The 21320-nt window shown below is 45.3% G+C and overlaps 2 protein-coding genes, 2 long non-coding RNA genes and 1 other non-coding gene across 5 annotated transcripts; 1 reads left to right on the top strand and 4 right to left on the bottom strand.

Annotated features, from left to right (window-relative positions):
- The first annotated feature begins 1595 nt into the window (after positions 1–1595).
- On the top strand, positions 1596–16147 carry naalad2 (N-acetylated alpha-linked acidic dipeptidase 2). Its single transcript, XM_076146080.1, has 21 exons — positions 1596–1766; positions 2081–2192; positions 2263–2449; positions 3040–3141; positions 3243–3368; positions 3469–3549; positions 3646–3751; positions 3833–3926; positions 4066–4161; positions 4729–4814; positions 5241–5360; positions 5453–5535; positions 5675–5738; positions 5826–5893; positions 6064–6155; positions 6363–6453; positions 6651–6915; positions 7083–7164; positions 7261–7353; positions 7629–7872; positions 16129–16147. The coding sequence occupies exons 1-20, from the start codon at positions 1685–1687 to the stop codon at positions 7816–7818; spliced, it is 2220 nt and encodes a 739-aa protein (XP_076002195.1). The 5' UTR covers positions 1596–1684; the 3' UTR covers positions 7819–7872; positions 16129–16147.
- Positions 5070–5141, bottom strand: trnah-gug (transfer RNA histidin (anticodon GUG)). Its single transcript has one exon. It is a non-coding gene; the product is annotated as a tRNA-His (tRNA).
- LOC142995149 (uncharacterized) lies at positions 8179–10600 on the bottom strand. Its single transcript, XR_012961503.1, has 6 exons — positions 10399–10600; positions 10178–10270; positions 9841–10024; positions 9341–9488; positions 8711–9137; positions 8179–8508 (listed from the first exon to the last, which is right to left on the bottom strand). It is a non-coding gene; the product is annotated as an uncharacterized LOC142995149 (long non-coding RNA).
- LOC142995150 (uncharacterized) lies at positions 13819–14448 on the bottom strand. The gene is made up of 3 exons (XR_012961504.1): positions 14375–14448; positions 14019–14104; positions 13819–13889 (listed from the first exon to the last, which is right to left on the bottom strand). It is a non-coding gene; the product is annotated as an uncharacterized LOC142995150 (long non-coding RNA).
- Positions 15861–21128, bottom strand: nlrc3l (NLR family, CARD domain containing 3-like). The gene is made up of 12 exons (XM_076146079.1): positions 20874–21128; positions 20336–20551; positions 20115–20207; positions 19763–19940; positions 19490–19637; positions 19194–19286; positions 18734–19086; positions 18323–18529; positions 18035–18210; positions 17590–17863; positions 17208–17423; positions 15861–17030 (listed from the first exon to the last, which is right to left on the bottom strand). The coding sequence occupies exons 1-12, from the start codon at positions 20897–20899 to the stop codon at positions 16644–16646; spliced, it is 2367 nt and encodes a 788-aa protein (XP_076002194.1). The 5' UTR covers positions 20900–21128; the 3' UTR covers positions 15861–16643.
- Positions 21129–21320: the final 192 nt, after the last annotated feature.

The following is a 21320-nucleotide window of genomic DNA, read 5'->3' on the forward strand; positions in this document are numbered from 1 at the left end:
TCTCTCCCTGTCTCAGTCTGCCTGTCTCTCTCTGTTTGTGTCTCTCTCTTTGTCTCTCTCCCTGTCTGACTTTCATTCTGTCTGTCTTTTCGACTCTTTCCCTGTCTCTCTCTTTTTCTGCATCTCTCTCTAGTTGTCTGTGTATCTGTCTCCCACTTTTTGAATGACTGTCTGTCTGCCTGTCTCTCGGTTTGTCCGTCTCCCGTCCTCTCTGTATCTCTCTCGCGCGCCACCAGATCGTCACCACTAGGGGGCGCCAACACATTTCAAAATAGCAGATGAAACTATATCCCAGTAAATGGATGACATACTGTGTTAAATGGTATGTAACTATGTAGTCTTTGTATCCAAGCTAAATATGGTCTGTAAATATGATTATTTCTACAATAATAACATGAGACTGCGCATGTAAACGCAGACGATTAACATTTGTTGGAGCTTTAAATCGACTGAAGTAAGCTACTGATCTGTCAGCGCCATCTTGTGTCGACAACAACAAATGCCAAAGCTAAACTTTTGTGTTTAAAATATTAAAGAATTCTAAACAGAAGTACTTATAGGAGATTTAAAGGATAATAATAATAATACTTAAAAAATATATTTTCGTGGTCCCCGGTTCAAATAAGGTTAAACAAGTACAGACATCATTTATAGATTTAAAAATGACTTTTTACCAGGTACGTTCTTCATTCAGGGTCCTTCATGTTCTCTCTCTCACTGCACCTGTGCACTCTGAACTGGCCTGTAGTCTGTAAGGCTTGTTTGATCACATTATTAGAAACAACATATATTCCTTATGATGTGATTAAACCAAATATACAGAATATAAGCCAGTTATGAGTCGTTGTGAACGAGGCACAAGAAAGTGCAAAACGTGTTAAAGAATGTGTTAAGAGTTTTGCAAATGGAGTGGATGCGATTTCCAAATGATGTCTAACTACCTGAACTTGTTTAAAGTTTTGCCAAAATAGTGATTAATTTGACAAATGGGTTTAGGCCACTTAGCATTGGTATCTGAGGTTGGGGTTTAGTGTTTTAGCAATTCATAAAATCATCATGAAGCTCTTTCCTGGAGTATGTGTATTGTAGAGGATGAACCAGACTGGTGGCTCCATCCTGCCCTGCATTCCACAGGGCTGGGAGCCCCCCGCCCGCTTCACGCTCCAGCCCACCGCATGAAAGAGCCGTCATCCATCCAACACAGCTGTTCACAGGGGTCAACTGTCAACACTAGTTTATAAATAGGGAGAAGTGCAGACTGTGTATATAAAAAAAAATGTGGTCTTGATTGATTCTTATCCTGTGTTTGTAGCGCCTCCTACTGATGGAATCTGAAAAGCCTGCGAGCACACCCAGTTTTAAAAGATGACATGTTTGTGTCCAAGCATGCAACTGTAACGCTCCTAATGCACATTAACACAGCCTTCAGGAGAACATCAGCTTTTCAGCCTTCACGTCACATTCTAATTCCCTGATGCCATCTAGACTTTGAGTAACACTGAGTCTGCACTTTGTCTTCCCCTACCCCCCTCCCTCTCCCTCTCCCTCCCTCTCTCTCTCTCTCTCTCTCTCTCTCGCTCAGGCTCTGCCCCCTCTCTCCTTCACTGTGCGCTGCATTGACAGTCGTGTCGTGCGCCGGTGTGTGTGTAGGGGGCAAACATACTCACCGGAGACCGGATTTAAAATGCGAAAAGAGAACCAGTTACTGCGGTGGATCTGGTGGATTGTGATCATAACAGCTTTTTTCTTCGTGGGCTTCATCATAGGTGAGGCATTATAACTTGTATTGGACTCAAACCTGTAATAATAAACTTGCAAGTACTTAAGTAGTGTGTTCTATATGCTTCATCATACATCAGTGTTAGGATTACCTAACCAAACATAAGAGGAACTAATTGTTTAAAGTGGTTCTGCTATTTGAGGGTGTGTTGGGCTGTGGTCTGTGTGTGATCTTAGAGGTTATCACCACTCTGGCAGATTTCACATTTGTCTGCTCACAGCAAAGTTAGCACGTGCAAATAGAGCTCCACATGAGAGAAGTGTCATGGCTCTGAAGTGTGATGTGCTGCGTGTCGTACAGGCTGGTTCGCCAAGCCCACACATCCGACCACGGACACCCACCATGCCTCCAGCCTGTATCTGAAGGAGCTTCTCAATGAAATACAACCAGACCAGATCAGAAAGCATCTCAGGTAAGAAAGCAGCAGATGGTGTCACGTGTTTTCAGCTCTTTCCCGGACGATCAAAATGTCCTTTTCACAGGAAATTCACCCGATTGCCGCACCTGGCTGGGACAGAGCAGAACCTGGTGTATGCAGAGGAGATGAAGGAGGAGTGGCTGCGGTTTGGACTGGACTCTGTGGAAATGGTTCCCTATGACGTCCTGCTGTCCTATCCAAACAAATCGCAGCCAAATAGCATCTCCATACTGGATCAGTTGGGCAATGAGGTACATGTGCACACGAAACTCAAGAGACCCTTTAAGAATGGATCGAACAGTCCAATACAAACAACTACACAGCCCACAGCCAAAACATTAAGCTGAAAATCAAAAAATCATTCTTTTTACTGACGTGCATACTTTCAGACTGTTTTTCCATGGCCGACTAAAAAGAAGTGTCTGTGTTTGTCTCCTACTTCTAACAGAAGATGAAGGTCCAAGGTCCTTTTACAGCTTTGTGGAGATACGCGTGTGTGTGTGTGTGTGTGTGTGTGTGTGTGTGTGTGTGTGTGTGTGTGTGTGTGTGTGTGTGTGTGTGTGTGTGTGTGTGTGTGTGTGTGTGTGTGTGTGTGTGTGTGTGTGTGTGTGTGTGTGTGTGTGTGTGTGTGTGTGTGTGTGTGTGTGTGTGTGCGCGTGTGTAGACTGTACTTGCTATTTGGAACAATCTCTGGACACCAAACAGATCTCGTCTGTGGCTGAGGTCTATGGTGTCACTCTGACCTCACACACGCTCTGAGAGACTGACATGAACTCAAAGTCCTCCACAAACACACGCCAGTAGAAGAGGATTATATGCTCATGCTCTCTCTCTCTCTCAGGTTTTTCACACTGCCTTGGCTGAGCCGGTTCCTGAGGGTTATGAGGACATATCTGACATTGTGCCTCCATACAACGCCTTTTCTCCCAAAGGACAACCTGAGGTGTGCACAACATACACACACACACATATCGCAGCAGAAGTAAAAAATGACCCCCGTCCACAAGAACATAAACACAAAGCTGCCTCCTCTTTGGCTGTCAGGGGGATTTGGTGTATGTGAACTACGGGCGTACAGAAGACTTCATGCAGCTGGAGAGGCAGATGGACGTCAATGTGACTGGGAAGATTGTCATCGCCAGATATGGGAGGATATTTAGAGGCAATAAGGTAAACCAGGGGAGCACACACATGCACACAGTGAAACCATCACCTGCAGTCCACAGTAAGAGAAACAAACTCTCCCCCTCCCCCTCTCTGTCTCTGTCAGGTGAAGAACGCCATGTTAGCAGGAGCAAAGGGCATCATCATGTTCTCAGACCCAGCAGATTATTCGGCTGCTGGAGTTCAGGTGCAGTGTTTCACATCATTAGTTCATCATTTTGGGGGTAAATGTATGGATATTTCTCTGTGATACACCTGTGCGTGTGTGCGTGTGTGTGTACAGCCCTACCCTGATGGCTGGAGTCTTCCCGGGGGAGGAGTTCAGAGAGGAAACGTTCTTAACCTGAACGGAGCCGGAGACCCACTTACACCTGGATACCCTGCAAAAGGTGTGTGTGTGTGTGTGTGTGTATGTGTGTGTGTGCTTGATTGTGTGTTCATCTAACATGGTCCTTTATACTCTCTTCCAGAATACACCTACAGAAGGAGTCTGGAGGATGGAGTGGGGCTTCCCAAAATTCCAGTGCATCCCATTGGATACCATGATGCAATTCATCTACTAAAGTACAAAGCTCCTCTCCTCTCTTCTCCTCTCCTCTCCTCTCCTCTCTTCTCCTCTCTTCTCCTCTCTTCTCCTCCCCTCCCCTCCCCTCCCCTCTCCTCTCCGCTCCTCTTACTATGTCAATCACTTCCCTTTCAACAGGAATATGGGAGGACCTATTCCCCCAAACAACTGGAAAGGAGCTCTGAATGTCTCCTACAGGATCGGTCCAGGCTTCATCGATGGCTTCCAGACTCAGTACGTTTTGTTCCTCTCGCTCCTTTACCGTGTCGCTGTCTTGATTCTTTGTTTTTGAGTTTTTCCCCCAGGAGCTTTAATCACCCGGTGGCTCGTAGCCAAAAACGTACAAATGAGGCAAACACTCACAAATAAGTAAAGAGGTCTTTTGTGGCTTTAAACAATAGAGACTGGCATCGGGTATCTAGAGCAGCAACACAACAGAACAGAGAACAGGATCAGCCAGTGTGTTCTTTACATTCTCCATACTAACTACTGACTTGAGCAGAATTAAATTTGAACTTATTTTCCCACAGGAGTTCTGTTGTCTGTGGGAACTTGTTTGCGGCTATTTGTGCAGACAGCTGAGTCTCTCTCTGTCAGTCTCAGTCTGTCTCCTTGCTCCCTGGTCCTCCCCCACTGTCTGTCTGTGTCTCTTTGTATGTCTAGCCTTGTCTCTGCCAATACAAAAGATGAGGAATACCAATGCGCCTTATATACTCATGCACATGCAGCGACGATGTCATCATTTGAGGGCTGTTGTGAATAAGTGAATGAATGGCTCACTGCTGAAAATCTCTCTCCCAGGAAGGTGCGTATAAATATCTACACTAACAACCAGGTCACCAGGATCTACAATGTCATCGGCAAGATCAGAGGAGCCCTGGAACCAGGTACAATCAAACTATCTATCTATCTATCTTAAACAGTAGAAGAGGCTAGAGTACGGATTGAGAATATACCTTTATTGTCATATGACATGCAATTCACGATGAAATCACACGCAATTGAAATTTGTCTTGCACCCCCTCTTACATATCACACACACAAACACATGCATTACAGAGGGGGCTCGACCTCGAACCGGCGACCCTCTGGTTCCCAAGCTGAATCCCTATGGACTGAGCTACTGCCGCCCCCAAAATTTGTGCCGTGACCCGGATTCGAACCGGGGTTGCTGCGGCCACAACGCAGAGTACTAACCACTATACGATCACGGCGAGCTATCTGATATGATAGAAGACACCAATCTTACCCCTCCCCGCGTGTGTGTGTGTGTGTGCGTGTGTGCGTGCGTGTGTGCCTGTGTGCGTACACAGACCGGTATGTGATCCTGGGAGGGCACCGGGACGCCTGGGTATTTGGTGGAATCGATCCGATGTCTGGTGCTGCTGTGGTCCATGAAAGTGTCAGGAGTGCAGGCAAACTGCTGAGCAAAGGTATGAATGAGTGAGTGAGTGAGTGAGTGAGTGAGTGAGTGAGTGAGTGAGTGAGTGAGTGAGTTATGTACAGTATGTGTGTCTGTGCATAGGCTGGAGACCAAGGAGGACAATAATATTTGCCAGCTGGGATGCAGAGGAGTTTGGGCTGCTTGGATCTACAGAATGGGTCGAGGTACCACACACAAACACACCCACAGAGGGGGAGGGGTAGGAGTAGATCAGTGTATTTAAATCAAAGAGTAGGGACCAAAATCAAACTCACACACCATCATTTACTGTCAGATGCTTGATTGGTTCACTTCTCTCCACAGGACAATGCAAAGCTGCTGCAGGAGCGAGCGGTGGCCTACATCAATGCAGACTCCTCTATAGAGGGTGAGTACGGGCGCACATATGTATTCTCCATCTATCGTGAATGGCGAGTCCAAATTGGTTATGATGCAACATGTGTGTGTGTTTAAGGCATGTACACTCTGAGGGTGGACTGCACTCCATCTCTACACACTCTGGTGTACGACCTAACCAAACAGGTGAGCAGATTAAGACACGCACAGAGTGATGGTACACTTGAAATAGCTCTGTTTTTGTCTAAATGTGTGTGTGTGTGTGTGTGTGTGTATGTATGTGTGTGTGTGTGTGTGTGTGTGTGTGTGTGTGTGTGTGTGTGTGTGTGTGTGTGTGTGTGTGTGTGTGTGTGTAGATAGTCAGTCCAGAAGAAGGAGAAGAGGGTCTCTCTCTGTATGAGAGTTGGCATAAGAAAGACAACTGGACAAATGACAGAGACGCTCCCAGGTGGGTAACAGACGTTGTGACTATGATCGAAAGAAAGAAGCAGCATACTGAGGCCTTTAGCACAGCAGATGTTAGGAGACACTCAGGTGCAAATAATACTGTAAAATCGGATTAGGATCTTTTTCCAAAATAGCACAATAGTCTATTAAATGTCTATTAAAGAGTGAAACAATGACTTGATCTGTCCCTCACCTCCCTGTGCTGTAGGATCAGTAAGCTGGGCTCAGGTAGTGATTTTGAGGCCTTTTTCATCCGTTTGGGCATCGCTGCAGGCCGGGCCAGATACACCAAGAACAAGGTCAGTAAGCCAGCCTGTGATTATTCATTAGTTTGATTTGTTAAAGGAATAGTGTGTATTCCAGTGATATTAAAGCATTCAGAGTTTCATTGTGTTGTGAAGACAAAGTTTAGATGTAATCCAGCTGATTGAAGACACAATGGAGGGTTCAATGCAGTTGCACAGAGTAAAAAGTTTGTTTGTTTTCACACATGCAGAAAACAGAGCGGTACAGCAGCTACCCAGTGTATCACAGTGTGTATGAGACGTACGAGATAGTGGAGAAGTTTTATGATCCCACCTTCCGGAGGCTTCGGGCAGTGGCCCAGGTGAGAGCCGGGCTGGTCTTCCTATTGGCCGATTCGCAGCTCCTCCCCCTCGACGCTAATGAATACGCGGCCTCGCTGAGTAAGTACGCCCAGAACATCGCCCAGCTGGCACAGAGGCACCCTGAGGAGATGAAGACCTACGGAGTGTCATTTGGTGAGTTCACTGTTCATTCACAACATTCTGTGTTTCAGCCTGTGATCACTGCTCTCTATGTAAGGTGTGTAGTATGTGGAGCAAATGTTTATCTGGACCAGCTGACAAACACAACATAAGCCAGGTGAAGTGGTGGTTCTGTCCTAAACTTGTTCCTAAATTTCCAGAGTCGCTGTTTTCCGCAGCAGAAAACTTTACTGTCGCAGCCAGAGACTTTCATCTGCGCCTACAGACGCTCAACAGAGCAGAGTGAGTGTGTGGGTTTTACATGGTGCAGAATTTACAGTGTTAAGTTGGGGTACAATAAAAAGCGTGAGCGTGTGTGTGTGTGTGTGTGTTTATCAGCTCTCTACAGGTACGTGTCATGAATGATCAGCTCATGTACCTGGAAAGAGCCTTCATAGACCCTCTGGGCTTACCTGGCAGAGCCTTCTACAGGTCAGTCTTCCTCTCTCTCTCAGTCAGTCAGACAGACACCATTGTCCATAATAGCGGTTCTCAAACTGAACCTTTCAGCACAGAATTATACTAAATAGGCAAATTTAATGGAAGTTCTGCTGTATGGCAACAATTCACAAATCAAACAAGTTCCATGTTTTAAGTTGAATCACTATGTTTAACTTAAGTTGATTGGATGAAACTTGAGCCATCTGTCCAGCTTGAAGTTCTTCATGTGTGTAAACATCTCGTCCTCTCTTGTTCTTCTGTCTCAGGCATGTAGTTTTTGCTCCCAGCAGCCACAATAAATACGCCGGCGAGTCTTTCCCTGGGATCTACGATTCGCTGTTCGACATCGAGAATTCACTGGACCCGGAAAAGGCGTGGGAGGAAGTAAAGCGTCAAATCAGCATCGCAGCGTTCACCGTCCACGCCGCCGCCATGACCCTCACACCTCCAGCGTGACGAATACATACAAGCCTACCTGAACACATCGAGCAAGAGACAATGACTGCATATGTAGTGACTGAAAAAAAGTACGCCAGACACGCGCGCACACACAAGCACACCGATGGACAATCCACAACACAATGAAACTGAGTGCAAACACCACAAAAGCACCTTCAGCTTCAAAACGCTGCCATCTTTTTGTGTTTGTCTCTACGTAGCTACCCTAAGGAAATAATTTATGTTTTTTCAATGTTGTTGTTGTTATTCTTGGATTAATAAAGTGAATCTATACCTTGACCAGCCTCACAAAGATGATTTTACTGGTGTTGTCAGTGCGTTCACAAATTTTATCACATAATTAATCATAAAAACTGGTTAAAAAAATGCATCAATTTATTAATTTGCTTGTAAAAGTCACGTTGAACTGTGTTTAGAGTTACCGCCATCATAGCACCGTGGTACATTATCTCCATTAGGTAACTTGTCCACATCACTTGACGTTCATTCCCATCTTACGCTCTAAGTTCGGTCCGGCCCGTGAGCCATCAAAGCCATTTTCCCCATCTGCATCAGCATGTGTTTGTCCTCGCTGGACCACAACAACGAGTATGTGGCAGATAGTTCTGACAGAAACTTAGAGGATAAATGACAAAGGCCAGGGCGCCATCGGTGAAGCGCCTGGTCAGGTAGTCTTTCATCTCGTCGCTGGAGGAAGGAGAAGAGCAGAGAGGGAGACGAGGTCAATGCTGAACCATTTCTAACAAACGAGTACAAATAACCGACGTTCTGACAGTAAACACAGTATATGACACAATATAAAGCCTATAATTAGATATTGTCAAATTTCTAGACTCACTTTATGCCGACACATTCATAATTAAGCAATACAAACACACAGCACGCACACCTGAAGCCCTGTATTTCAGTGACCACATCTATGAGCTCAGCTGGTATTTGTGAAACAGCCGCTCGCCTCCCCAGAATCCAGACAAACGCACCAGGGAGCAGATTGCCTCGGATCAGATTTACAATCAAGACGTCAGGATGTGCTGGTGCGTGACTGTCAGTCAACACTGGAGAATTCTGGAAGGCAGAGAAAGACAAAGAACAAACAAAAAAATAAGATGAGGAGCTGCTGGTCTGGTACCGAGTTCTCTAAGTAGCAGCAAGAAGGCACTCCAGGCACTTCATGTCTTTACACTCAAGATGATGATATTCAATGACTTCCATGATGGACATCATCTTGGAAGGAGGAGGGCTGTCTGTCGGCCGTCCTCTGCCTTTATTGACACTTTTCAGGGTACGTAACGTGTCCAACAGGGAGCAATCCTGACCTTCAGACCACAAAGAATACAAACAAAACAATAAATAGCAAGCCTTTCAATCCAGTCTCATCTCTTTGACAATGCAGATTATGAAGACTTCCTGTCATTCAGCTCAATGCGACTTGTTAAATAACCAATAGTCACTTCTTTCTGTCTCAACAGTCAAAAACTCTCTCCCCTGCTATTCTGTGTGACTGACAACAACGTCTCACCAAGGACCTCCAATATCTTGTCAACAAAGTCGAGCACGTCCCCCTCCATCAGCTCTGGCACGGTTACGAATGACTGCCACTGGGAGAAACAGAGCTTAAACTTAAACAGCTCCTCCCTGGTGAGCCTCCTCAAAGTGGCTAGGACACTCTAGAGATGGAGAGAAAGACTAATTAGAATCTTGTCCCACGCCGTGTGCTGCAGACACACACACACGTGAAGAAGAGGCCTCATCCCGTAAGCTTTAATCAAACTTACACTGATGCTGTAGCAGTAATGGTCTTTGAAGGTTTTAAAATACGTCCCTTAATTACATATCATTCAGAAAGCATTAGAAGCTGCTGAATGTTTGGCACATAAGGAGAAATTTAAAGGGATAGTTGATCCAGTTGCACTGCTTACTAAAATGGAAATCATGATATTGCGGATTAAAGTGGCATCGGCAGCATCAGTGAGGACGAACTAAAGACCCCAGATCAAACGACAGCTGAGATGCACCGACCTTGAATATGTGAGGCAGGTCCTGTAATGGGTGTTGCCTGCCTGGCTGGCTGTTGTCCTCCATCTGCATCACCTCATCTGATCCAACAGGCTAAGGTGGTTCTGGAGAGTCGGCATATAAAATGTCATCCTCCTCCTCCTCCTCCTCCTCCTCCTCCTCTTCATAGTCTAGAAAATCAGCAGCCCTGAGAGGAAGGAGAACAGTAAAGTGAAACTACCGCAAGGAAGGTTGTCCCATTTCAGCCTGTTTGAGGACCTGAAGGAGGTGTGACAGAGTAATGACATCATACGTGAGAGTAATAGGCAGGTGTGTGTGTGTGAGCACACAGGTTCCCCACCTAGTGTGAATGACCATGGCTCCTGGGGGTTTGGTCAGCTGTGTGGTCATCGTGTAAAGGGTCTCTGGAGACGCGGAGCGGGGCGGCTGAAACCTGGACAGGAAAAGAAAATCAAAACATCAGTCCTGTTCGACCTTTTTGGCCTACACTGGCCACCATAGGTTGTTTTTGATGACATCACTGTGTCAGTTTAAAGCTCCAGCTGGGAGACATGAGCTCACCCTGCAGCTGCCGGTGCAGGGGATTTAAATCAAATTCACATCGTCCTCCACCTCATCCTCCCTCTCGTCGCTGTCGCTCTTCATGGAGCCGTAGCAGGAGGGAGGCCTCTTCCACCTCCTCTACCCCCCTTTCTCTCCTCCAGGCCTTCTCTGCCCGTCATCCCCATGATATTAGACCCTGGAGGGACACAGGTTGAAGAAAGTTAAGTTAAATTTTATTCTTCATCGAGTTTGACTAACATTTGCTTCATTACAATCTGCTACATTTATTATCAACATGGTCGCTTGTTCAGTCTTTTCCTCAGCATTTTTTTTTTTAGGGTTGTTTTCAATTGAGAACATCATGGATTCTCACTGTTTAGCCTGAAAAGACAACAAGTACGAGGAAATACGTTTACACCAGCACAACATTCAGTGAAGAAAAGTAACAACATAAAGGAGCAAAGACATGAGTGGACTCACTGGACTGATAGCTGGCTGAACGTAATTGTTGAAAGGCCCAGGGATTATATTCCCTTTCTTAGGAGTGAGACGACGAGGGAAGCAGCTGGGCTTGACCTTTTTTTGGCGGATCAGGTTTGCGAGATAAAATTGCAGATTAGGGACTGCCAGAAGGAAAAGATGACAAAGATACAAACAACAAATACTGAGAAAAATGTAAACAATCTCATTATGTAAACCAACCTCCAGAGACGTTTGCTGTATGGACAGAGCAGAAGAAGTCCGCTTTGTGCCTTTGGGGCTCTGAGAGGAGTCGATGATCCTTGACGGCAGCTGGCCAGGCATCAATGATAACCGGTGCTGAAGACTGCTGGCTGCGCTGTTGACGACCGTCGGTCCGGGCATGAAGGAGTGGCTGCGGGAGGCCAGAGACTCCTGCAGCTGGCCGGGCATCATGGACGCCCGACGGAACGTATCTGAGGGGTCGCCCATACGGACCTCTTCGTCGGTAACAACAAACCCAGCGCTGATGAAAGTCTGTGCCGAGAGTGAGAGAGAGTGGTGGCAGAGAGTGGTTTGACTCAAACAGATACGACTGGAATGAAAACTAGATTTTTTTTTTTTTTTTTTTTAATGTTTTATCTCACTAAACCAACTACTAGACTTGATAATTAGGTTATAAATATGTTGGATGTTACTGTGTGTGTGTGTGTGTGTTACTGTGTGTTTGTGTGTGTGTTGTGTGTGTGTGTGTGTGTGTGTGTGTGTGTGTGTGTGTGTGTGTGTGTGTGTGTGTGTGTGTGTGTGTGTGTGTGTGTGTGTGTGTGTGTGTGTGTGTGCGCGCGTCTCTCTCTCTCTCTACTAACCCCAGACTCCAGAGCGTAGCAGCTTTTTAAATGGGGCAGGCAGGCCTTGTTCCTGGACTAGAGCTCAGCAATCCTCCTCCAGTCATCCCCTGCACCTTCGGGCTTATTTTCTGCACCCACACAGAACTTACTAGTAGCTGGATACACAACAACAACAAACGTTACATTTTGACCCCACATAGTCACATCTGAGGCCCTTAAACCCCCACTGTGCAAACCCCACCTGTACATTTATAGCAAACACTAGAGAGGGCTCTAAAAATGACAAACAGGCTTAATGTTCATATGCAGTAAGAAATGACTATAGTCTACTTTACATCCCTTTACTGACCACAGCTTTTCATTGCATATTGGTTCCCATCATTGTTTCTTTGAGCATTTCTCCAACCTGCGCCCAGCCGGCTGTGAGTGAGCTGAGTTTGTACGCACCTTGTGAATGGATGGTGCTCCTCCTGTAACCTGGCAGGTTGAGGAGCTGCTCGCCGGCAGCCCCGGGCCCCCGGGCAGGCGTCTCGCACAGCTCCGTGGTGACGGACCTCAAAGCGTGAGCGCTGGAGAGGTTGGGCTGGGAGCGAGCCGAGGCCAGACTGTAGAAAGTGTCCTTGTCTTCTTCCTTGCTGCCCGGGGTCTTCTACGGACGAGAAGCGGGTAAAATTTACATTTCAAAAACCTTCCATTGTTAATTTCTTTTTCGACCATTAAGGGAATCATTGTGACAGAGCTGAACTTTCTATACATGCAGTAAATATTCACCAAGAAAGAGTGAAGCACACAAACACGCTGCAACTCATTCTTCAACTCTGTGTGTGTGTGTGTGTGTTCAACCATATTTTTTGCGCTCACACAGTTTAAAACACCTTTGTGTGTATACTGTATACAAGTGTGCATGTGAGTTTCCGCCATGTCAGTGATGTTTACAACCTGCGTGGTCCTTCGTCGCTTCACCGATGACGTTGGGTTTTTCCTGGTTGATTCCAGTTCTGAGCCGTGCTCTGTGTTGATCCTAGGAGTGGAAAAACAACAAGGAAATTATCAGATAAAGTGAAGTAGTTCAAGCCCTAAATTCAGTTTTATCATTACAAATTAAGTGCAGCTTCCACCCAAGCTTTAATTTACTGCTGATTTAGACTCAGAAGAGTTTTTGGTCTCCATCTCAACCCCACCTTCACATACATCCTTGTTAAACCTATACAATCTGCATTTACATTTAAGTACAGATTAGGACATTATATAAATGCACACAACTGTCATACCTGTTGCTGTGCCTGTTATTAATGTGCGTAGAGTACAGCCTCTCCAGCGACTCTGCCTGTGAACCCTGGCGTTAAGCCGGCAGACGCTCTGAACTATGGACCCGAGGTGTGCTGGTAGCGCGGATCTTGTTCAGGTCCCGCAGGTTCCTGTCAGCGAAGGCCAGCTGAAACAGAAAGATTAGTGAGATTAGTCAAACAAACAAAACACTTCTTAGCCTTGTCCAACCTAAGCTGTAGTACGGTAAATAAGTTGATCAGTATGACAGCTGAAGGAGACAGAAACAGTTAAAATAGACAAAGCTCTCCACTCTTGCCGAATGTGTCAGACAACACATTTCCTTATGCGTCAGAAATAAAAACTATTGTCAATATTAGAGGTTAAATGGAGTTAAATAAGGAGTTCTGCATCCACGGACTTACGTGTTGTTCTTTGTCTCAAGTTCATTTATTTGTTCCCTGACACACTGCTCGCGATCACCCTGCTGCCCCTTCAGCTTATCCAGACGGTACTGCAGCTGAGTTAATGTGGGATTCTACAGAGGAAAAATGAGAGGTGATGTGGGGGGGACGGGTTATTCCTCTTAGCCACAATAATTCAATTCTTTAAGCATACACACACACACACTATGCAATCACTGGTCCTAATGTCATACCTTTCTGAGCAAGCACTGCCAGCTTGCCGCCCAGCTCTCTCTCAAGCCTGGTCTGTTAAAATATGATTTAAAAAAGCCCTTGCATCCATCAATTGCTGCCGCTAGTGGTTTCCTTGGTTCAACTCCTCCTTTACCTTCCCATCCACAGGACTTAACCCAAATCTACTTACATAAGTGAACATGATCTGACAGATTCACACAGCTCACCTTCCATAAAGTTAGTGATCTTGAACCGCTCATCAGCCGAGTAAGTCATGCAGGGATTGCTCTCTTTTTGCCTAGAAGACAGAACACAGCTCAGGCTAGGGCGTGGCATCTCTACAGGATCAGGTGGAGCCAGGTTTCAAACTTAGCTCCATGTGTTTACACAGGACCAAAACATATCCGCCCCCACAGCTCATACTCACAGTACATGAAATACTCTCAGCAACACTGTCCCATCCTGCAGATCTCCAATACTCAGCTCTCTGTCAGACAGTTTCATGCTGTTAACCTGCAAAAACATTCTGAATTATGCAGTCAAAAACAATGCAGCAGACACCTTTTAACCCCAACACTGAAGCAAATGGTAAATAGTCCAAGTTGAACTATAATTATTTGAATGTCTACATCTTTTAAACTGCAACTGTTCTAAACGTAAAAGAGAACACTTGACCTCGATGTGTAACTGATACATGTTACACAATCTCTATACTTTGTTTCGTAACTATCCAATAAGCAGATTTGTCTTATTACAGAGAGGCAATGAATCCGTTTGACTTACCCAGGCCAGCAGAGCCTTTACGCTGAGGTTAATGTCCATCCTGGTTGAAGTTTGGTGCCAGAGCGAGTCAACCTAAGAGATCCAAACTTTAGCTAGGTCAAGTTAACGGCACGCAAACTACAGAGCATACAGACTCAGAATCAGAAGAGCTTTATTGCCATTCCATGTTGAGAAAATTAATAAAGCCCTATAAATAAACATTTGATATGATATATGTTTTTACATTTTTAATTCATTTTACACGTTTTGGGAATAAATTTATTTAAGCAAAAAACCTTTTGGGGGCCGAAAGAGCCGGCTCTTTTTAGTGAGCAGAGCCAAAAGAAACGGCTCTCTAAAAAGAACCGGACTGGACATAATTAGCCCCAATATACCACCATAAATTAAATAAATATCTCAAATGGGCGATATCTTCACAGCTTACAGTCAATTGACGTTATCATTCGAAATATGTGTATTTCAAAATGTTAACTGACAACTATGCTACCTTTACTAGCAGACAGTTATTTTTAAGCTAGTTAATAATGAGGATATATTTAAAATGTGGTAAGCTAAATTCGCTAAGCAAATCCTAAAGACGGTTATCTCCACTTCTTTCTGGCTTTTCTGCTCCTACGAACGAAACGTTTGACACTAAAGCACTGCAGCCAAACTGTGCGACTAGGCTACGCATCTAAATTCAAAATGCGACGCTGCGGATCGAACGGACCAATCACCGCTCACTTAGGGACGCACCGGAAGTCCCATGACGGAGCTTGGTTTAATTCCCGGAAGTGTGTGCGTTTAACCAATGGTTCCCAAAGTGGGGCGCGGCGCGGGATCGGAAGAGGAGCGATATGAAGATAGTCTGTAGATAGTCAGTCCAGAAGAAGAAGAAGAGGTTCTCTCTCTGTGTGGCATAAGAATGACTGGACAAATGACAGAGACGCTCCCAGGTTGTTGACAAGTTTTTTACGAGTTGCATATTTGCCGACATACACACAAGTATCCTCAGCATAGAAAAGTCGCAGTCGATACACCAAGAGCAAGGTCAGTAAGCCAGTCTGTGCTTATTCACTAGTTTGATCTGTTAAAAGAATAGTGTGTATTTCAGTGTTATTAAAGCACTCAAGAGTGTCATTGAGTTGTGAGGACAACTTTAGATTTATCCAGTTTATTGAAGACACAATGGAGGGTTCATTGCAGTTGCACAGAGTAAAAAGTGTGTTTGTTTGTGTGCACGCATGCAGAAAACAGAGCGGTACAGCAGCTACCCAGTGTATCACAGTGTGTATGAAACGTACCAGAAAGTGGAAAAGTTTTATGATCCTACCTTCAGGAGGCTTCGGGCAGTGGCCCAGGTGAGAGCCGGGCTGGTCTTCCTATTGGCCGATTCGCAGCTCCTCCCACTCGATGGCACAAAAGTTATTTGATTTCCTTTGGTACTTCTGCATTACATGTCATAGTAACAATATGATCCTTTTTTTATGTACAGACACGTTTTGAATTGTACCAATTTTATTGTTATGATGATGAATTGATTAATTCACAGAATGTTTCCAAAACAAAACATATTCCATCAGCAAGCATACCATCAGCACGTTGACAGTGTGGCAGGAGTTGAATATGATCTCATTTAGTCACAGTTCATGGGCACTTTTACTTGGAAGTTAAGTGCAGCTGTCTGAACACAGAGAGGCTTGTTGGATGGTTGGACTAAGGAGGCTAAGTAATGTTATGAGGCTGGTGAAAAGGGAGGAGGGTGAAATGTGTAGCTAGTGACTGAAAAAAGTAAACACACACACAGCGTTGGACAATCCACAACACAATGAAAGTGTCAACACCACAAAAGCACCTTCAACTTTAAAACGCTGCCATCTTTTTGTGTTTGTCTCTATATAGCTACCCTTCAGTAATAATTTGTTTTTCCAATGTTGTTGTTATTGTTGGATTAATAAAGTGAATGTGTACCTTGACCGGCCTCACAAAGATGATTTTACTAGTGTTGTCGGTGCATTCACAAAACGAATGCATGTTTATTATTGTTGTGGTAGAAAGCCTGATGTAAGAAGAGATACATGTGTTAGCACGGTATGTGCAAAGATCATTTATCACATAATTAATCATGAAAACAGGTTAAAAATTGCATTAATTCATTTGCTTGTAAAAGTCATGTTGCCTTTAGAGTTACCACCATCATAGCACTGTGGCCCATTATCTCCATTAGGTAACTTGTCCACATCACATGACGTTCATTCCCATCTTACGCTCTAAAGAGTCTTAAACCACCTCAAGCATCCTCCTGGGTCAGTTCCCTGAGGCACTCCATGAGGTTTGCCAGGCGCTCTTGTGGAGCGCTTGCTATTGTTTTCTCCAGCAGCTGCTGCACCTCTCCCAGTCCAGCCACTGCTGGGGAATTGTGGGGGAAGAGATTTCCTTCCAGCATCGTTTTGTGGCAACCTGGACAGAGCAACCCGCATAGGAAGCGCAGGAACATGTCGTACTGGCCCAGCGGGGCTCTGAGGGTTCGGTCCAAAGCAGAGTGGAGGAGTCCGGCTGCTAACTTGCTTTGACCCTTGACGGCAAAGATTTTGGTCTTTGACATAGAATCCAGAACGTTCTTCGACTGAGATTCCATGTGGAACTTCCCGAAGACATACAACGCAGCCATGAACTCCTTGAGGAAAGATATAAAGTGTTGTTGTATTTTTAGATGACTCAGCTAAATATCTTCATGATCTAGCAGACTAACAGCATCTTTCAAGTATGTGATGTACAAAATCAATAGTAAAACGAAAAAACTGAGGTGAGGTTCTGTCTGGTGTCTGTTTGATCCAACGCAAAGCACTTTTACCTGATAGGTGAGATGTATGAAGCAGAACGTCCTCCTGGCAGTTGATGTGGCAGCGGGGAGCTCGGTGCAGAGGCCCGAGAACACTGTCACCTCCGTCAGCTTCAGACCTTGCTCCTTTAGGTCCTCCTCAAAGAACACACTGCTATTCTTCTCCAGCATCATCAAAGCCATTTTTCCCATCTGCATCAGCATGTCTTTGTCCTTGCTGGACCATTTCTGAGAGGACAAAATGAATCAAGACGCTGCTGTGACTGATGCTGAAGAAAAGTTAGTCATTACTGTTTACTTTTAATTACGATAATATAAACCACAACAACGAGTATGTGGCAGATAGTTCTGACAGAAACTCGGAGGATAAATGACAAAGACTGATGAACTATACCAGGTTGTTCTCTGTCTGATTATAGTAGAACTGCAGTTTGCGGTTTGTCTGGACGACCAGGATGTTGATGTAGAATGGCGTCAGCTTGGGGGGCTTCACCCCGTAGCCCACGTAACGGTAGCTGTTCTCAAACAATGTGGCCACCATCCAGCAGATGAAGGGCTGGCGACAAAGCATTCGGAGCATTGGTAGACGCTGATAATGCGCCACGATGTTGGCTGCCAGGGCGCCATCGGTGAAGCGCCTGGTCAGGTAGTCGTCTTTCATCTCGTCGCTGGAGGAAGGAGAAGAGCAGGGAGGGAAACTGAGGTCAATGCTGAACCATTTCTAACAAACACAGTATATGACACAATATAAAGCCTATAATTGGGTATTGTCAAATTTCTAGACTCACTTTATGCCGACACATTCATAATTAAGCAATACATACACACAGCACACACACCTGAAGCCCTGTATTTCAGTGACCACATCTATGAGCTCAGCTGGTATTTGTGAAACGGCTGCTCGCCTCCCCAGAATCCAGACAAACGCACCAGGGAGCAGATTGCCTCTGATCAGATTTACAATCAAGACGTCAGGATGTGCTGGTGCGTGACTGTCAGTCAACACTGGAGAATTCTGGAAGGCAGAGAAAGACAAAGAACAAACAAACAAATAAGATGAGGAGCTGCTGGTCTGGTACCGAGTTCTCTAAGTAGCAGCAAGAAGCTGGTAAACATGTTACACTTACCTCCCAGTCCAGAGTGGCCTGGTAACAATCAAAGGAATCCATGATGATGAGAAATTTACAGTCAGCCTCCTCCAGGCACTTCATGTCTTTACACTCAAGATGATGATATTCAATGACTTCCATGATGGACATCATCTTAGACGGAGGAGGGCTGTCTCGGAGACGCCAGAAAGAGTGGAATGGCAGTTTGATGATAAACTGCAGGTTCTGAGTAAAAGGGACAGCAGTGTGATATCAACTGTAAACAGCAGCTCAATCATCAATTTGTTGGGTTTGAGTGATTTTAGAGAATCTAAAGAATCTCCAGAACACTGCTAAGATATGGCAATGGTCTAGTTCGGAGGTACATTTCCCCAAATGGTTTTAGAGACACAAACTACAGGTACGCAGCTCATGTTCATCATCTCCTACCCTGTTAGCGCGCAATTCTGCCCAGTCCAGACAGAACTTCCCCACAGACACAGTCATGCCGATTCCGGGAATCCCGGTGGTCACGGCTGTCCTGACCGGTCGGCCGTCCTCCTTGCGCAGACGGAACAGATCGTTCAATCGGACGGAGGTGTCAACACAGGGGATCTGGAGGGGCGAGGGGGGCTGCGGTCGGATTTGGTGGGAGGGGTCGACTCCTCCAAACCCACAGACGGAGATCTGCGGTTGAACGTAGATGGTATCGAGGCGATTCCGCTTTCCAGGTCGGGGAATCCCCTCATGAATGACCTCATGCTTCCTGATTAAATAAGTCTTCAGGTGATAACGGATCCATGCTGGTGAGAGGAACATAAGAAAGCAGACATAGTGTTATTAACATTAAGAGCATAAGAGAGACAGATAATACTGGTATTTGCGTACATCACCTACAGTGTTTACTAACCTCTGTCACATGTCTTTCGTAGTTCCTCTGCCTCAGCTACTTTATTGACACTTTTCAGGGTACGTAACGTGTCCAACAGGGAGCAATCCTGACCTTCAGAACACAAAGCATACAAACAGAACAATCAATAGCAAGCCTTTCAATCCAGTCTCATCTCTTTGACATTGCAGATTATGAAGACCTCCTGTCATTCAGCTCAATGTGACTTGTTAAATAACCAATAGTCACTTCTTTCTGTCTCAACAGTCAAAAACTCTCTCCCCTGCTATTCTGTGTGACTGACAACAACGTCTCACCAAGGACCTCCAATATCTTGTCAACAAAGTCGAGCACGTCCCCCTCCATCAGCTCTGGCACGGTTACGAATGACTGCCACTGGGAGAAACAGAGCTTAAACTTAAACAGCTCCTCCCTGGTGAGCCTCCTCAAAGTGGCTAGGACACTCTAGAGATGGAGAGAAAGACTAATTAGAATCTTGTCCCACGCCGTGCGCTGTTGCCTTTGGCACATAAGGAGAAACTTAAAGGGCTAGTAGGCCCCAGATCAAACGACATCAGAGAAGCACAGACCTTGAATATGTGAGGCAGGTCCTGTAATGGGTGTAGCCTGCCTGGCTGGCTGTTATCCTCCGTCTGCATCACCTCATCTGATTCAACAGGCTCAGGTGGTTCTGGAGAGTCAGCATATAAAATGTCATCCTCCTCCTCCTCCTCCTTCTCTTCATCGTCTTCTAGAAAATCAGCAGCCCTGAGAGGAAGGAGAACAGTAAAGTGAAACCACCGCAAGGAATGTCGTCCCATTTCAGCCTGTTTGAGGACCTGAAGGAGGTTGGAGGTGGTTTCCTACCACAATTCCTACTATGGCGCAGACAGAGTAATGACATATGTGAAAGTGGTGTGTGTGAGTACACGGGTTCTCCACCTAGTGTGAATGACCATGGCTCCTGGGGGTTTGGTCAGCTGTGTGGTCATCGTGTAAAGGGTCTCTGGAGACGCGGAGCGAGGCGGCTGAAACCTGGACAGAAGCAGAAAATCAAAACATCAGTCCTGTTCGACCTTTTTGGCCTACACTGGCCACCGTAGGTTGTTTTTGATGACATCACTGTGTCACTTTAAAGCTCCAGCTGGGAGACAGGAGCTCACCCTGCAGCTGCTGGTGCAGGGGATTCAAACTTGAAAGTATCAGGGAAGGTGCAATCCACGCAGTCCTCTTCATCGTCCTCATCCTCCACCTCATACTCCCTCTCGTCGCTGTCGCTCTTCATGGAGCCGTAGCTGGAGGGAGGCCTCGTCCTTTTCCTCTCCTCCTTTTCCTCTCCTCCAGGCCTTCTCTCCCCTTCATCCCCATGATTTAAGACCCTGAAGGGACACAGGTTGAAGAAGTTTAGTTAAATGTTGTTCTTCATCGAGTTTGACAAACATTAGCTTCATTACAGTTCACTACGTTCATTATTAACACGGTCAACCACCAGAAGACGCTTCATGTTCGACAATTATATTATATTGCTGCTTGAAATGACGTCAGAGGTAGTTTATTAGATTAGCTTATTCCAAAACACTTTTAACTCCGAGTCGTGTTTGAACTGCTGTATCTCTATCGTTAGAGTAAATAAAGACACTTGAACGTATATGAACAGAGAAACATATTTTACTTTAGAATGTTAATGTAAAGAGAACGAACCTTGGCACTTCGGCGTCGTCGTCCATGACCGTGAACGCACCCGAGTTAGCTTAATTTACGGTAGCATTTACTTTGGATAGATCACACCAAGTGCGGCTCCAAAACATCCTTTGTGCCGTTTGTCTCAAGTCAGTTGTAGCGGTAGCCTTTAGTTGTGAATAAATATAATATACATATAAAGTAACGAGTTCAGCACACGTAATGTATCTCCCATGACTTCCCCTTCAACTTACTTTCGGTTTCGAAGACTGACACTCTTCCTTTTGACTACAGGGGGCGCCAAAACTACATACAGCACATTACAAGTAACTATCAGGCGTAATGTAACCCTGCAGTTTAGTGAGGCTAAAATAAAACAGGAAAAAAGAGATTACCTGACTATTTTTTATCCTCTAAAGATTCATTTTCCTCCAAAAAGTCTTCTGGTCTTTAATTTGGCCATTCAAA

This window comes from Genypterus blacodes, unplaced genomic scaffold (genome assembly GCF_046128005.1).
Source record: "Genypterus blacodes isolate CSIRO-AG114 ecotype Tasmania unplaced genomic scaffold, CSIRO-AGI_Gbla_v1 ptg000032l_1, whole genome shotgun sequence".
Lineage (NCBI taxonomy): Eukaryota > Metazoa > Chordata > Actinopteri > Ophidiiformes > Ophidiidae > Genypterus > Genypterus blacodes.

Bases quoted from the DNA above. Each gene is read 5' to 3' on its own strand.
- naalad2 (XM_076146080.1), top strand. From the start codon at position 1,685: ATGCGAAAAGAGAACCAGTTACTGCGGTGGATCTGGTGGATTGTGATC. The intron at 2,193-2,262 runs GTAAGAAAGCAG...TCCTTTTCACAG, and splicing joins CAGATCAGAAAGCATCTCAG to GAAATTCACCCGATTGCCGC. The intron at 5,739-5,825 runs GTGAGTACGGGC...TGTGTGTTTAAG, and splicing joins TGCAGACTCCTCTATAGAGG to GCATGTACACTCTGAGGGTG.
- nlrc3l (XM_076146079.1), bottom strand. From the start codon at position 20,899: ATGGACGACGACGCCGAAGTGCCAAG. The intron at 19,087-19,193 runs GTTAGTAAACAC...TCCTCTCACCAG, and splicing joins ACGAAAGACATGTGACAGAG to CATGGATCCGTTATCACCTG. The intron at 17,424-17,589 runs GTATAGTTCATC...TTGTCCTCTCAG, and splicing joins ATCAGACAGAGAACAACCTG to AAATGGTCCAGCAAGGACAA.